Raw genomic sequence first — 15,000 nt, 5'->3', positions numbered from 1 at the left:
AAATACCAGCTTCTAAGAACCTAAAAAGAAAGGGATGTTTAAGGTAAAGACATTGTAATTTAATTGATATTGGGCTGGGCGGCACGGCAGGTAGGTGTCGCAGTCACACAGCTCCAGGGGCCTGGAGGTTGTGGGTTCGATTCCCGCCCCGGGTGACTGTCTGTGAGGAGTGTGGTGTGTTTTCCCTGTGTCTGCGTGGGTTTCCTCCGGGTGACTGTCTGTGAGGAGTGTGGTGTGTTCTCCCTGTGTCTGCGTGGGTTTCCTCCGGGTGACTGTCTGTGAGGAGTGTGGTGTGTTTTCCCTGTGTTTGCTCCGGGTGCTCCAGTTTCCTCCCACAGTCCAAAAACACATGTTTGGTAGGTGGATTGGCGACTCAAGTGTCCGTAGGGGTGTGTGAGTGTGTGTGGCCCTGTGAAGGACTGGCGCCCCCTCCAGGGTGTATTCCCGCCTTGCGCCCAATGATTCCAGGTAGGCTCTGGACCCACCACGACCCTGAACTGGATAAGTGTTTACAGATAATGAATGAATGATTTTGGGCCTCCATTGTTGGGGTTCTTCTTCTGAAACTGGGATAATATCTTGATATAAATCTGAGCTCCTATCACCCCATCCCTAGTTTATAGTGAGTCATTTCTAGGCTGGTGCTGATACCGATCTTTATGATGGAGATATGCGGCCTGATCTCAGCAGAGGAGACACAATTGTGTCACTATTGTCTGGCTGCACGCAGCCCTGCTAATGACTTTTATCAGCAGGTCGGGTCCTCCAAATTGAGCCCAATACAGCAGAGATGTAGTGCTACAGCGAACAGACACAATTAACACAGGTCTCTCCTGCTGCCATCTGCTTCACTCCACATGCTTGCAACCAGCCATAACCACCAGAGCCCCTGATAATGACCCCTCTGAGATAGCCAGCCAAAATGATAAGATGCCGGCGAATAATGCCTTGGAGGCGGAATAGTTTTTTACGGCCGGAGAAGGGTGGAGGCGGAGAGAGACTGCCACACCCATTTCTTTAGCATGAGACGCCTTGAAAGGCATTTATCTTTATTTAAAGTCCATCAATCCTCACTACAATCAATACCCTAGCAAACTGACTTCAGTACAGTGGCTCCACAGCTCAGAAAGGTGAGAGACAGATGGGGAAGGAAAGCATGGCAAAGTGAGTGGTGGGTCAATAAAGGAAGGCCTGGGTGGACCATACTAATCTATAGTAATATGGCCTGTGTGCACGAGGGGAGAAGTTAGCCTCTGGCTAATCGACTGACACCATCCACTCAGCACAGCGATCAGTGGCCCACAGCAGCATGCAGCTCACGACCTACTGCTAGAACTGAGAGAGAGAGAGAGAGAGAGAGAGAGAGAGAGAACGTAAAATAAGGGAAAGATTCAATGCACTGGAGCTGTAGAGGAAAAGCCAGAAAATGGTGGGAGAGAGAAAGAAAAACAGGGAGAAGGGAAAAGCAGTAAATAAAGGGAAGAGGGAATAACAGACGCGAAACAGAAAAGACACAGAGAGAGATGTGGGGGAAGTGGGGGAAGCAAGAAAAAGTGTAAATGTGTTAGAACTGTAGCAGGAAACAGAAATGAGATAAAGCAAAACAAATAGAGAAAAGGGAGGGAAGCAGAAATAGTGTCTCAACTTGTGATTCCTCATCATTTATTTGTGTGTTCTCCTCTTCTTCCTTTCACTCCTCCCTCCCCCTCTCTGCCCTCTTTTCCACAAGACTAGTCATGGTGTATGTGTGTGTGTGTGTGTGTGTGTTCATGTCTGACCCAAGCTGGACCCAGTGGCGGCAACAGAGGATGATCCTGATTAGTGGAGCAGTCTGAGGGTTCTGTGTGAACTAACCTAATGAAGAAAAGAGCAAACACACACACACAGCTGTACAAGGCACTGCGAGGTGTTCAGCCAAACAACCATGTGACTTAAAAGACCTGTGGATTAGATTAACCCTGAGAGAGAGAGAGAGAAGAGAGAGAGAGAGAAGCCTGCATTAACATGTGCAGCAGCAGGTGGTTCGGGGGCCCTTTATAGCAGAATGTTATTGCGGCACTGTACATGTACGGAAAGAAAGAAAGAAAAAGAGCAGAGGATGAGTGCGGGGTTCTGCTTTTACACATTGGCTGTGTTTTATATGACTTCAGCCCATCTGCCGTCGAACGTTTGGGGCGAAGGAGGCGTCTCTCTGGGGGCTGACGGACGGCTAATGGCTGCTGCACGCACGCTTCTCACACACAGACAAACAGTGAGCCGACGAGAGACGTTTGGAGGGACCACACACGCGCTGCGGAGCGCCACGCAGGGAAGGTACAAGAGGCCATGCCTCAGGGGTGTTCTCACATCTACAGCTTTGCCCAGCGCAACACAGGCGTCAGAATAGCTTTGGGTTTGCATCAGTGACTCTGCTTACGATAGATAATGCTTCTGCTCACGCGGCGAATCCACTTCAGTCTTCAGATACGATGAGTACCGCTTTAAAAGATAGCGCTGTACAGAACCCAGCCGATTCGGACTATCGGAAATCTCAAAACAAAAAAACGAAGGGTTTGATTTGGCTTGTTATCATTGTGTGACTTTCAAAACATGGCGTTTAATCTAAAAACAAACATCATTTACGTGTCTTTTAAAAGGTACAGCTGAAAATGTTCCTGTTAAAGTTTAAGAATTTTAAAAATTGATGAAAAACAGAAAGATTTCCAACAGAAAAATTATTTTACTGTATTTTTACAAAACTGAGATAATGCTGTAGAAAAGCCATATTTCCAAATATTCCCAAAACAAAATTCATTCATTCATTATCTGTAGCCCTTATCCAGTTCAGGGTCGCGGTGTGTCCAGAGCCTACCTGGAATCATTGGGCGCAAGGTGGGAATACACCCTGGAGGGGGCGCCAGTCCTTCACAGGGCAACACACACTCACACATTCACTCACACACTCACACCTACGGACACTTTTGAGTCGCCAATCCACCTGCAACGTGTGTTTTTGGACTGTGGGAGGAAACCGGAGCACCCGGAGGAAACCCACGCAGACACGGAGAACACACCACACTCCTCACAGACAGTCACCCGGAGGAAACCCACGCAGACACGGAGAACACACCACACTCCTCACAGACAGTCACCCGGAGGAAACCCACGCAGATACAGGGAGAACACACCACACTCCTCACAGACAGTCACCCGGAGGAAACCCACGCAGACACAGGGAAAAAACACAACACTCCTCACAGTCAGTCACCCGGAGGAAACCCACGCAGACAGAGGGAGAACACACCACACTCCTCACAGACAGTCACCCGGAGGAAACCCACGCAGACACAGGGAGAACACACCACACTCCTCACAGACAGTCACTCGGAGCGGGAATCGAACCCGCAACCTCCAGGTCCCTGGAGCTGTGTGACTACGACACTAACCTGCTGCGCCACCGTGCCGCTGAGCCAAAACAAAACGAATAAGAAAATAACACACAACTCATTGGTGTGTGACCCGAGAGCTTTTAAATGTAGTGAAGAAAAAGCAGGGCATGTTTTTTCTCCTCGAGACCGCCATGCTTTCCTTTTCCATGTGGTGGGTGTATCTTTCAACAAGCGCCCAAACACAGTGATGCAGTATTTACAAGTTGGCCATCTGGAATATATAACCTTCTAATGAGCACCTAAACGCAGCGTAATGCTGAAAACTCTGATCATTATGGTCACTGATATAATGACAGGAAATTTTCACCATCCCATCCATAGTGTGTGTGTTTGTGAATGTATTTTTCCAGTTGTATACACTTTACAAGGGTATAAAAGAGCCAATGAATGCACTCCTAGACTCTGTGTGCCACTGTTTTTGCTCTGTTACTTCAGCTGTGCTTGTGTGTGTGTGTGTGTGTGTGTGTGAGAGAGAGAGTGTGTGTGACTGGGCTGCAGGCACAATGCAGTTATTCTGCCATATCAGCTGAGAGCCATTTTCACAGCTCCTGTTGCTGAAACCTCGTAAAGCCTCCAGCAAACCCAATGCACGCGCGCACACAGACACACACACACACACACACACCTACCTCACTACTACTACTGCAGGGGCCCCAGACAGACGGCAAACAATAGAAGAGCTGAGGCTTCACTATTTTACACACACATGCACGCATGACCACAAACACCCACCCACACACTAATTAATCCACACAACGCTGCACACACCGTTTTTCTTTCGCTGCCAATTTAGATGATGCTACACATTGTTGAGCTCCTTGAAAACCTAATTTGCCTTGACCATGGCACTTTAATAGATACGTGCCGCGTCGGCCAGCGTCAACAGATCGACTTATACAATGTAGATATGCAAATTAATGGTGCTGGGCGGCACGGTGGTGCAGCAGGTTGGTTGTGGCAGTCACACAACTCCAGGGTCCTGGAGGTTGTGGGTTCGATTCCCGCTCCGGGTGACTGTCTGTGAGGAGTGTGGTGTGTTCTCCCTGTGTCTGTGTGGGTTTCCTCCGGGTGACTGTCTGTGAGGAGTGTGGTGTGTTCTCTTTGTGTCTGCGTGGGTTTCCTCCGGGTGACTGTCTGTGAGGAGTGTGGTGTGTTCTCTCTGTGTCTGCGTGGGTTTCCTCCGGGTGACTGTCTGTGAGGAGTGTGGTGTGTTCTCTCTGTGTCTGCGTGGGTTTCCTCCGGGTGACTGTCTGTGAGGAGTGTGGTGTGTTCTCCCTGTGTCTGCGTGGGTTTCCTCCGGGTGACTGTCTGTGAGGAGTGTGGTGTGTTCTCCCTGTGTCTGCGTGGGTTTCCTCCGGGTGACTGTCTGTGAGGAGTGTGGTGTGTTCTCTCTGTGTCTGCGTGGGTTTCCTCCGGGTGACTGTCTGTGAGGAGTGTGGTGTGTTCTCTCTGTGTCTGCGTGGGTTTCCTCCGGGTGACTGTCTGTGAGGAGTGTGGTGTGTTCTCTCTGTGTCTGCGTGGGTTTCCTCCGGGTGACTGTCTGTGAGGAGTGTGGTGTGTTCTCTCTGTGTCTGCGTGGGTTTCCTCCGGGTGACTGTCTGTGAGGAGTGTGGTGTGTTCTCTCTGTGTCTGCGTGGGTTTCCTCCGGGTGACTGTCTGTGAGGAGTGTGGTGTGTTCTCTCTGTGTCTGCGTGGGTTTCCTCTGGGTGACTGTCTGTGAGGAGTGTGGTGTGTTCTCCCTGTGTCTGCGTGGGTTTCCTCCCACAGTCCAAAAACACACGTTGGTAGGTGGATTGGCAACTCGAAAGTGTCCGTAGGTGTGAGTGTGTGAGTGAATGTGTGTGTGTCTGTGTTACCCTGTGAAGGACTGGCGCCCCCTCCAGGGTGTATTCCCGCCTTGCGCCCAATTATTCCAGGTAGGCTCTGGACCCACCACGACCCTGAACTGGATAAGGGTTACAGATAATGAACGAATGAATGAAATTAATGGTGCTTCACAACCTCCAAGCTGTAAATCAATATAACAGTGTTATTCCTTGTCAATCAGCTAAATAACACGTTTCTCAACCAAAGCGTTATAAGAAAGTTGAACTCTAAAGCCCTTTAACATGTTCCCCCCTCTTGCGCTCCTAAGCTGAACTTACCACATCGGTGCCTTTCCCTCATCCTCCTCATTTTGTCTCTTCTTGATACACTTAGCCTAGTTAACCAGCCTTTTATCCAGAGCTAATTAGCTAGCTATTAATTAATTATTGAGAATCTGGAGGGGATTAAATTTTAATGTGTGTTTGAGAGAAAATAGTTGTAATACAAGTCACCGGCAGCATTAAGAGGATGAGAACACACGTACGCCCCAACAGCATTTATCACAGTACACAAACGCTTACAGTAATACACAACTGCTTATCAGAGCCATTAATTAGACACACACTCGCACCGACACGCAAACTACATCAATGAGAGCAGAAAAGCAGCTTACGGAGGAGAGATCCAATCTTCTCATTGGATTGTCACCATGAGAGTGACTCTGAGGGCAGTTCTGACCGCTATCAACCTGACCATCACCGCGCTAACTTTTCTAGGAATTACTGAAGACGTCACCAGTTTAACGGACCCCAAGGCCTTCGTACGCTCAGATAAAGGAATGCTACTGTATAATTGCTGCAGGTACACGAAGCTAAAATGCCCTACCTACAGCACAGACAATATTAATCAGCAGGGCAAGGGCAACAGGAATGCCTAAAAAACTGATTACAGGCCGCAAGACGCTAGCAAGGCTCCACGACTATGGCCATAGCAAACTAGCGGACTAGCAGGCCCGACATTTTATTAAATCGCTGTGTCTAGAGAGTAGCTACAAGCAACACATTGGGTCTGTATGGATTTTTTGTTGTCTTCAAGGTGATCCTCATGCTGCACTTGCATTTTCTTAAGCTTAACTCATGCTGACATTCATGGCTTAAAAGATATTGATTTCTTTTACATTTAAAAGTGCGCCCTGCTACCGTTTCCCTCCCCTCTGTCCTTTTCTCTCTTCTCTTTCCTTCTCTCTCTCTCTCTGTGCTAGCAGTGTGCAATCATTAGCCGCTACATGCTACATGTGGTTTTCATTCTCTGCTCAGAGTGGAGGCGCCATCATGAGAAAGAAAGGAGAGATGGAGGGGAGGAGAGAAGGGGAGAGGAAACGAATGAGTTAGTGAAGGAGAGGGAGAGAAGAAGGCGACAGGAGTGGAGAGGAAAAAGAAGCGAGACGGTGAACATCAAAGCGGCGGAAGGTGAAGTGGGGTCAAGGTCACAATAAATCCAACGTGATGTTTAATCAAACACCATATTCACGCGAGGTCGTATTAAACGTGCGGCCGAGCCCTCGGAAAGCTGCATATGGTTGGTGCTGTAGATTGCTTTAGCCTGAAGCTAGCACACAGGACAGTACAGATGTCTCTACACGGGTGAAAACAAACTTCAGCACGGTCAGTGGTTCAGACACAACAAGTGCCTGTTCGTCCTTTACGCTGAAGTGTGATTTGTGGCCTGAGGCTGTATTATGAGTGTGTGTGTGTGTGTGTGTGCTATGAGGTTAAAGTAGGGGGAATGGCATGTAAGTGTTAAAATCCACTCTAAATCTACCTGAATTACCACTACAGAGTATTCTAACAAATATCTGCATACAAGTGCAGCCCATATACAGTACCTCATGGAACTAGCTTGTAACTAGCTGCCCCACAATGGACTTCTATGCACTGTACTTCACAGCAAAGACACTATGTGTATCCGCCACTGTATGGAACTATGGGACGCTATTATAACCATCCAGATGGTGGACAAATGTCAACGATATCAACTACAGTTGCTACAGCCCAGCTCTAGATTTGAGGGGGCGTGGATGGGGATGGGGGTAGGTTGGGTGCGACAAACGGTTTTAACTGTGCTTGCGCATAATTCCAACAGTGTGAAACCAAACCAACGTGAAACACAGGGAGTGTGAAAGAGAGTGTGAAACCCAGCGCTTCCCTAATCTCAGCTAATGGCCGCACACTTTCAGGCTAGGTCAGCTCACCTCCATGTAAAAAAAAACCCCCAAAAAAAACCTCACACTGAATTAGAGTCCCCCTCCCAAACACACAAACACACACTCACACACAACCCTCTATAGATTAACACACCAACTCAAACCCCACTCCCCGCCTTCTCTCATTAGTAGCATCTGCCCGCGGCCATGGTGCTGCCCCTCAGCATCTGCCACACAGAGGCATTAAAAGACTCTTTGGTGTTCGAGGAGCTAGTGGCATCTCTAATAGCCCCTCATAACCTACGTAGCGCAGAGAGGACACCACTTAAACAGGGGATTCAGGGCTAAAGGGGGTGGGGGGGAGCCCCCTGCTGCTCCCTCTCTGCACTAATGCAGCTTATTCCTAGCTGGAGAAAGTCACAGAAAAAAAAAATATGAACACAGGATTAAAATATGCTCGAGGTTCTTTTTCCTCGACTGCACACAGCGCTGCGTTTGAATCCGTCAACAGACCGAGCACAAAAAAAAGATGGCCTGTCTTTAGTCATGGAGGTTAAAGCGTTTACAATAATAACCTTAAATGGACGCTCTTTCAAATTCAACCTGGATACTAGGGAAACTTTTGAGAAGGCTAAAGGCCTAGAGATGATAATTCAAACATGTCCCAGTAAACGAGGAACGTCCCTGAACGTTCAAAATAGGTCTAAAAGTAGTCATATTTTAAACGTCAATGGACGTCCAAAATCCATCTTAATAAGTTAGTTAAGTGGTGACCAATCGATAACGTCAGTGGACGTCCAAAACGCGTTTTATACAAGTAATTTATTTCGGGACCAATTATTAACGTCAACGGACGTCCAAAATACGTCTAATAGTCGGAACGTCTTTTCAACGTTCATTTTCAACCTTAAGAGAACGTTGATTAGACGGCAGTCATTACGTTATTTCAACGTTGAACCAACGGCTAATTGTTTACTGGGGTAGGTTGATGTGCAGCTAAGAGTCCCCATGTTGTCAGGCATTCAGTGGCTTGTCAGTCATTAAACGAACAACAGGGAATAATAATGAATGTGTTACATGAGAGGTATTCAGCCTTTGAGGTTACAGGTCCACATTTTGCCTCTGAAAAAAAAACACTAAAATACAACACATTCTTTGCACAAACGACACTGGCATCATTCAGAAAGTGGGCAGCACCCCCAGTAAACAATTAGCCGTTGATTCAACGTTTAAATAACGTAAAGACTGTCGTCTAATCAACGTTCTCTTAAGGTTAAAAAATGAAAGTTGAGAAGACGTCCAAACACAGACATTGAAAAGACGACTATTAGACGTATTTTGGACGTCCATTGACGTTATGAATTGGTCCCGAAATAAACTACTTGCATAAAACGCGTTTTGGACGTCCACTGACGTTATCGATTGGTCACCACTTAACTAACTTATTAAGATGGATTTTGGACGTCCATTGACGTTTAAAATATGTCCTTGACGGACAGACTACTTTTAGACCCATTTTGAACGTCTAGGGACGTTCCTCGTTTACTGGGCCGATGTTGGGAGCTGAGCTAAAGTTGTGTGGGGCAGGCAATTATGGTTGGAGCCTAACAAACAAAAGCCCAAAATAGGTGCACTTCTTATAGCCTGTTGGACCGTGCGCGTGCACGCGCACCGAGCTTTCTCTCTCTCCACTTGAAGATAATGAAGGCTTCAGGAGAAGACTGGATAAGGACAGGGTTTCTGAAAGGGGGGGGCTCCGGAGAAAGGCAGCAGTGAGTTATGGGAAAAGAGAAAAAAGCGCCCGTACACAATCACTCTCAGAGGAAATGCAATGTGGCATTTATTAGCGCACGTAGAACTTCTGCGGGGAGCAGCTCCACCATTGTTTATCCCCTTGGAGATACCACAGCAGACCTGTTCCACAGGGCGTGTACTGCCACTAGTCTAGGGTAGGAGGAAGGGGGAATGCAATTTACCTTTTGTTGAGGGAATTCCAGTAGATGGGCTCCATGTTGGTGGCTGCCACTGCGACTAAATCCAGCAGGAACATGAGTAGAATCCCCCAGCTCCATCTCGTCGTGTCCACGTTTGAACCCATCACAGCTCTCGCCTTAGTTTAGCCTCCAGAGAGCCGCCGCTCGTCAGTGTGTGGATGGACGGCGAGTGTGAGAAGACCGCATGGAGGTCACGCCACACTTTTAATACACACACACACACACACTCCGCAGCCTCTCACTTCAGAACCCGAACGCTTCCGAAGGCAGCTTTCACCATAAACACTGTGATAAAGTGAGAGTGTAGCTCGTGAGGCTGCGCGTGCAAACTCCAACGGTTAACGATCCGGGAGCGCGCTTAAAACGACTTGAGTCTCTCTCTCTCTCGATTTTATTGTTACTCTGCTCTCCCTTTACTCACATTCCTCTTTTATCAGCTTCGGGTTTGTCTTTGATGTTGTTGTTGTTGTCAGAGATGAGCGCGAGAGGCTGAAACCCCGAGGACTGCTCTGTGACGGACTGTTTAAGATGGAGCGCGTTTTCCTCCCTCGCCAAGTCCCATCCTCACCGCTCGCCGCTGCTTCTCTCCCTTTTTCTCTCTTCCCCTTTCTTTCCTCTCTCTCCGTCTCCTCCGAGACTCAACTCGTAACTCCGCGGCTCTTCTTCCCCTCACAGAAGCCCCTTTTTCTTTTCTTTTCCGCCCTCCACCTGCGCTCTTCGCTCCGACAGAGCGGTCACAATCCAGAGCGGCACAATTAAAGCGTAAAAAAACAAACAGAACAGGTCCCGACTGAGGTCCTGGAGATCAACACCTGAGGGGAATGTTATCTCCGGGGAAGGACCCCACTGCTGCTGTCGTCTGGGGGTGGTGTGAGTGACATGGACCGAGTGAATAAACTGGATAATCCCAATGTCATACGGGAAGCAAGTAGCTCCAGCCTCTGCTGCTGTCTCCTTGGCTGAAGAAACCCCCCCCTGCGCTGAGACTCGTCCGGCCGCTCGCAGCGCACTGACACACTGACTCGTTTGAGAGAGAGAGAGAGAGAGAGAGAGAGAGAGGGAGGGAGAGAGAGGGAGGGGAGGGAGGAGAGGTGGAGGAGGAGGGGGGAGGTGGAGGAGGAAGGGGAGAACAAGCTTGGGAGAAAATACACGGCTGACACAGTGACTCGGTGGGTGCAGTAACCAGAGTTGTATTTTTATTTAATTAATTTATTTATTGGGGTAAAGGAAGGCGGTAAAAGTCGTGGCACAATTACTCCAGTGTCTTGTGCCCTGCAACGGTTCACACAGGACCTTCTCTGGATTGAGCCCCCCCCCCCCACACACACACACACACACAATCCCTTCTATAGCATACTAAACGCTCACAGAGTCACAGCGCCCCCAGTGTATTCGCTGGTAACAGTGCGTGTAATAGTATTTCACGGTCGCGGTAACGACACTAATAACAAGTTTACTACTGAGATGTAATATGCAACAGGGACCCCCCCCCCCCCCCCCACACCGCGCCTTCATCTGAACCTGAAGACCAGTGTGAGTGCAGAGAGGCTGAATTCGTCTTCATCCTCTTCTAGTACCTAGTAATAGACAGCGGCTGAGAAATACAGGCTACTGCATCACTCCTGACAGACCAAAGCACCTGATAATGGGGAGCTGGAATCAAAGAAACAGTAAAAACCTTACCTGCAGTGCCACCCAGTGGTCGACTGCAGTAACTGCACTCCCCCACACACCACAGGAAGATTTACCACACACTGGACAGCCATAAAAACGGTTTTATAAGTATACAATAAAGAACACAATGTTTTACAAATGTTGGTCATACAACCAATCAGCTATTACACTAAAATGACCTTGTTTCTACACTCGTCGTCCATTTTACCCGCTCAGCTGACCATATAGGTTTACTTTGCCTTAGCCTGTATGCTACTCGTGTAGCATGTTTCGCTAACCAGCTTTCACACTATTGTGAATAATCAGGACCCACACAGAGCAGACTACTATTATTTTTGGGTAGCGTATGATTAAAACGCTGTGGTGATACTGTTGTGGTGGTGTTGAATTAGTGTGTATTGTGCAGGTGGATCAGACACAGCAGTGCCTGCTGGAGTTTTTAAAAACACCTCAGTGTCACTGCTGGAGCTGGCTTTCCTGACCATCGAGAGACAGGTCGAAAGGGGTGTAATGAAGCAGGAAGAACAATAGATGAAGTACAGTTTGTATAAAAAAAAGTGACAGATATAATGGACAAATAGAAGCAAGAAGGTAATGTTAACATCATGGTTGAATGGTGTGTTCTCCATTATATTTAATGCTGGACAGATATTTTAACATAACTGAATCAAACATAGGGCGGCACGGTGGCGCAGCAGGTAGGTGTCGCAGCAGGTAGGTGTCGCAGTCACACAGCTCCAGGGGCCTGGAGGTTGTGGATTCGATTCCCTGTCTGTGTGGGTTTCCTCCGGGTGACTGTCTGTGAGGAGTGTGGTGTGTTCTCCCTGTGTCTGTGTGGGTTTCCTCCGGGTGACTGTCTGTGAGGAGTGTGGTGTATTCTCCCTGTGTCTGCGTGGGTTTCCTCCGGGTGACTGTCTGTGAGGAGTGTGGTGTGTTCTCCCTGTGTCTGCGTGGGTTTCCTCCATGTGATTGTCTGTGAGGAGTGTGGTGTGTTCTCCCTGTGTCTGCGTGGGTTTCCTCCATGTGATTGTCTGTGAGGAGTGTGGTGTGTTCTCCCTGTGTCTATGTGGGTTTCCTCCGGGTGACTGTCTGTGAGGAGTGTGGTGTGTTCTCCCTGTGTCTGCGTGGGTTTCCTCCGGGTGACTGTCTGTGAGGAGTGTGGTGTGTTCTCCCTGTGTCTGCGTGGGTTTCCTCCGGGTGACTGTCTGTGAGGAGTGTGGTGTATTCTCCCTGTGTCTGCGTGGGTTTCCTCCGGGTGAGTGTCTGTGAGGAGTGTGGTGTGTTCTCCCTGTGTCTGCGTGGGTTTCCTCCATGTGATTGTCTGTGAGGAGTGTGGTGTGTTTTCCCTGTGTCTATGTGGGTTTCCTCCGGGTGACTGTCTGTGAGGAGTGTGGTGTGTTCTCCTTGTGTCTGCGTGGGTTTCCTCCGGGTGACTGTCTGTGAGGAGTGTGGTGTGTTCTCCCTGTGTCTGCGTGGGTTTCCTCCGGGTGACTGTCTGTGAGGAGTGTGGTGTGTTTTCCCTGTGTCTATGTGGGTTTCCTCCGGGTGACTGTCTGTGAGGCGTTGGTGTGTTCTCCCTGTGTCCGCGTGGGTTTCCTCCGGCTGCTCCGGTTTCCTCCCACAGTCCAAAAACACACATTGGTAGGTGGATTGGCGACTCAAAAGTGTCCGTAGGTGTGAGTGTGTGTGTGTGTTGCCCTGTGAAGGACTGGCGCCCCCTCCAGGGTGTATTCCCACTTTGAGCCCAATGATTCCAGGTAGGCTCTGGACCCACCGCGACCCTGAACTGGATATGGGTTACAGATAATGAATGAATGAATGAATGAATGAATCAAACACATTGCTACACAGTACAAATGTAGAAAATGTAACATGGACAAATTAAAGTGTGGATGGTTTGATGATATCATCAGTCTGGGTGGCTGTATCCACGAGGCCCAGTTCTCTCGAGGCGTCGCAGTCTTAACAGGTAAGCGGAGTGAAGGGAGGAGTCAGTCAGATCAATAAACTGTCTGTAACTGATCTATACTCCTCTCTGAGAAGAGAAAGATAGAGAGAGAGGATAAATATTTAGTTCCTAAAAACGTTGTCTTTTATCTCTGAAGAAATTCCTTTTCTAATAGCATTCCTTAATACGGTAGTGGAATAAAATACAGGGAGAGAGAGAGAGAGAGAGAGACATGTGAAAGAAAGATATCAAAGAGAGAGAAATACTAAAGAAGATAAAAGGCAGATAGAGTTGGACAGGTGTAAAACTAAAATGAGCCAGAGCTGGAGGAGGAGGAGGAAGTGGCTGGACGAGGGCAGCGGTGTTTCTGCCGTGTAACGGGGTGAAAGGACAAAGCCAAAGCAATGACGTCAGCAAAGTTTAACAGAAAACAAAAGTCAGGCGCTGCACTGGCAGGAGAAGAGAGAGAGAGTGCTGTGTTTGCGCCGATTCGCTTAGCGAGGTGCAGATGCCGCGCTGGAGTTGGGCCCATTTTGGATTTGTTCATTTATTCATGATGACCTCATTACGAGTGCTGACCTTAAGCTCCGTCTCATACTGCATCCGCTCCCCGCAGACCCGCACCAGACTGTCCTGCAGCTGCCGCAGCCTACAGCGCACACGTACACACCCTTCCACATGTACAAACCAGCTGAGTTAACACACCAGAAAAGGCTGGATGAGGAAGCAAGTTACAGAAATAGTAACAAAAGGAAAAAGTTTGAGAAACGATACAAAAAAAAGAGGCGAGGAAGTAAGAATGAAAATGAGAAAATGAGAGCAACTGAAGGGGGGGTGGGAGGGAGTTGCGAGGGAGCGCCAAGTGAAACAGGCTAATGAAGAAATACTGCTGCAGTAAAGTGTTATATGGGGCAGAGAGAGGGAGAGTGTTTGTGTGCTCTTGCCTGTCCTGAAGCTGAGATATTGCCTCCGTCTCTCTCTCAGCTTCCTTCTTACACTCCTCCCTCACGCGCCTCTCGGCTGTTGAGACACACTTCTTTACACGCTTGTGTGTGTGTGTGTGCGCGCCAGACAGGGTGTACGGGAGAGATGTACAAAAATATAGGTTTTCTCAAACCAAGGTCAGGACCAAGGTCATTGAAGAACAACATGGCATGAAAAATGCATCAAGAGTCTAGAGTCTGAACACAACGTAGCATCAAGATGTTTCCAAGTTCAGAGCCATCGCTAATACACTCAGATTCAAAAAACCCATCCATTCAAGGCATCACCACCGCGCTGACAATGGCCCACAGCCCCGTTCTAGTCCACTGGGGGTTTAGATGGTGGCTAACCATACGTTTTCTGTTGCTGCAACCAAGGCTCCTGTATGATCTTCATCTCCTGCACCTCCTTCTACTTTCTCCTCCCTCAGTGCAGCGCAGTGGGCCTCGAACTGTTCCTGCAGCTTATCCTGCTGACCCTGCATGACCTCGGCCTCCAGCACCTCCAGGAACTGGCTTCTCGGACGCTACGCAGGCAGAGGAAGGGAAGGAGGGGGCCGAGAAACGGATGAAGGAAAAGATAGAAGATGAAAGGGAGGTGGAGTCAAATGATGAGTTGGAGGGTGTGATTGAAGATGACAGCAAGGGAAAAAGGAATTAACAGAAAGAGAAACAGAGACAGAGAGGTGGGGAAAAACATGGAGAGACAGAGTGAGGGAGGGGAAGAGAAGGATGGATGATCAGGGCTGGCAGGGTTGACTGTACTGAGCTTTTGAAGATGAGAGCGGTTTCTGGCTTTGGCTGCCATGCTCTCCCCGGAGAGCAATTACACAAGCAATTACAGCCCATTACGCAAGGTCTCCTCACTGCTTCACGCACACACAATGGCAGCTGCCTAACTGCTGATGCCGCACTCAGTCCATCTTCCCCTAGGAGGCAACAGAGACAAGGGTCCATGAAAACG

At 48.6% G+C, this 15,000-nt stretch overlaps 1 protein-coding gene across 1 annotated transcript in view; it reads right to left on the bottom strand.

The window, feature by feature from the left end:
- The window catches only part of efnb3b (ephrin-B3b), a 95,565-nt gene extending 85,135 nt beyond the window's left edge, over window positions 1-10,430 (bottom strand). Inside the window, exon 1 of the mRNA XM_066681444.1 lies at window positions 9,414-10,430. Coding sequence (XP_066537541.1) covers window positions 9,414-9,535 — 122 coding nt within the window. The 5' untranslated portion in view covers window positions 9,536-10,430. The remainder of the gene's footprint in view (window positions 1-9,413) is intronic.
- Window positions 10,431-15,000: the final 4,570 nt, after the last annotated feature.

Source organism: Hoplias malabaricus, chromosome 9 (genome assembly GCF_029633855.1).
Source record: "Hoplias malabaricus isolate fHopMal1 chromosome 9, fHopMal1.hap1, whole genome shotgun sequence".
In the NCBI taxonomy this organism is placed as follows: domain Eukaryota; kingdom Metazoa; phylum Chordata; class Actinopteri; order Characiformes; family Erythrinidae; genus Hoplias; species Hoplias malabaricus.
The sequence above is the reverse complement of the archived record's forward strand: the minus strand, read 5'-3'. Positions and strand labels throughout refer to the sequence as shown.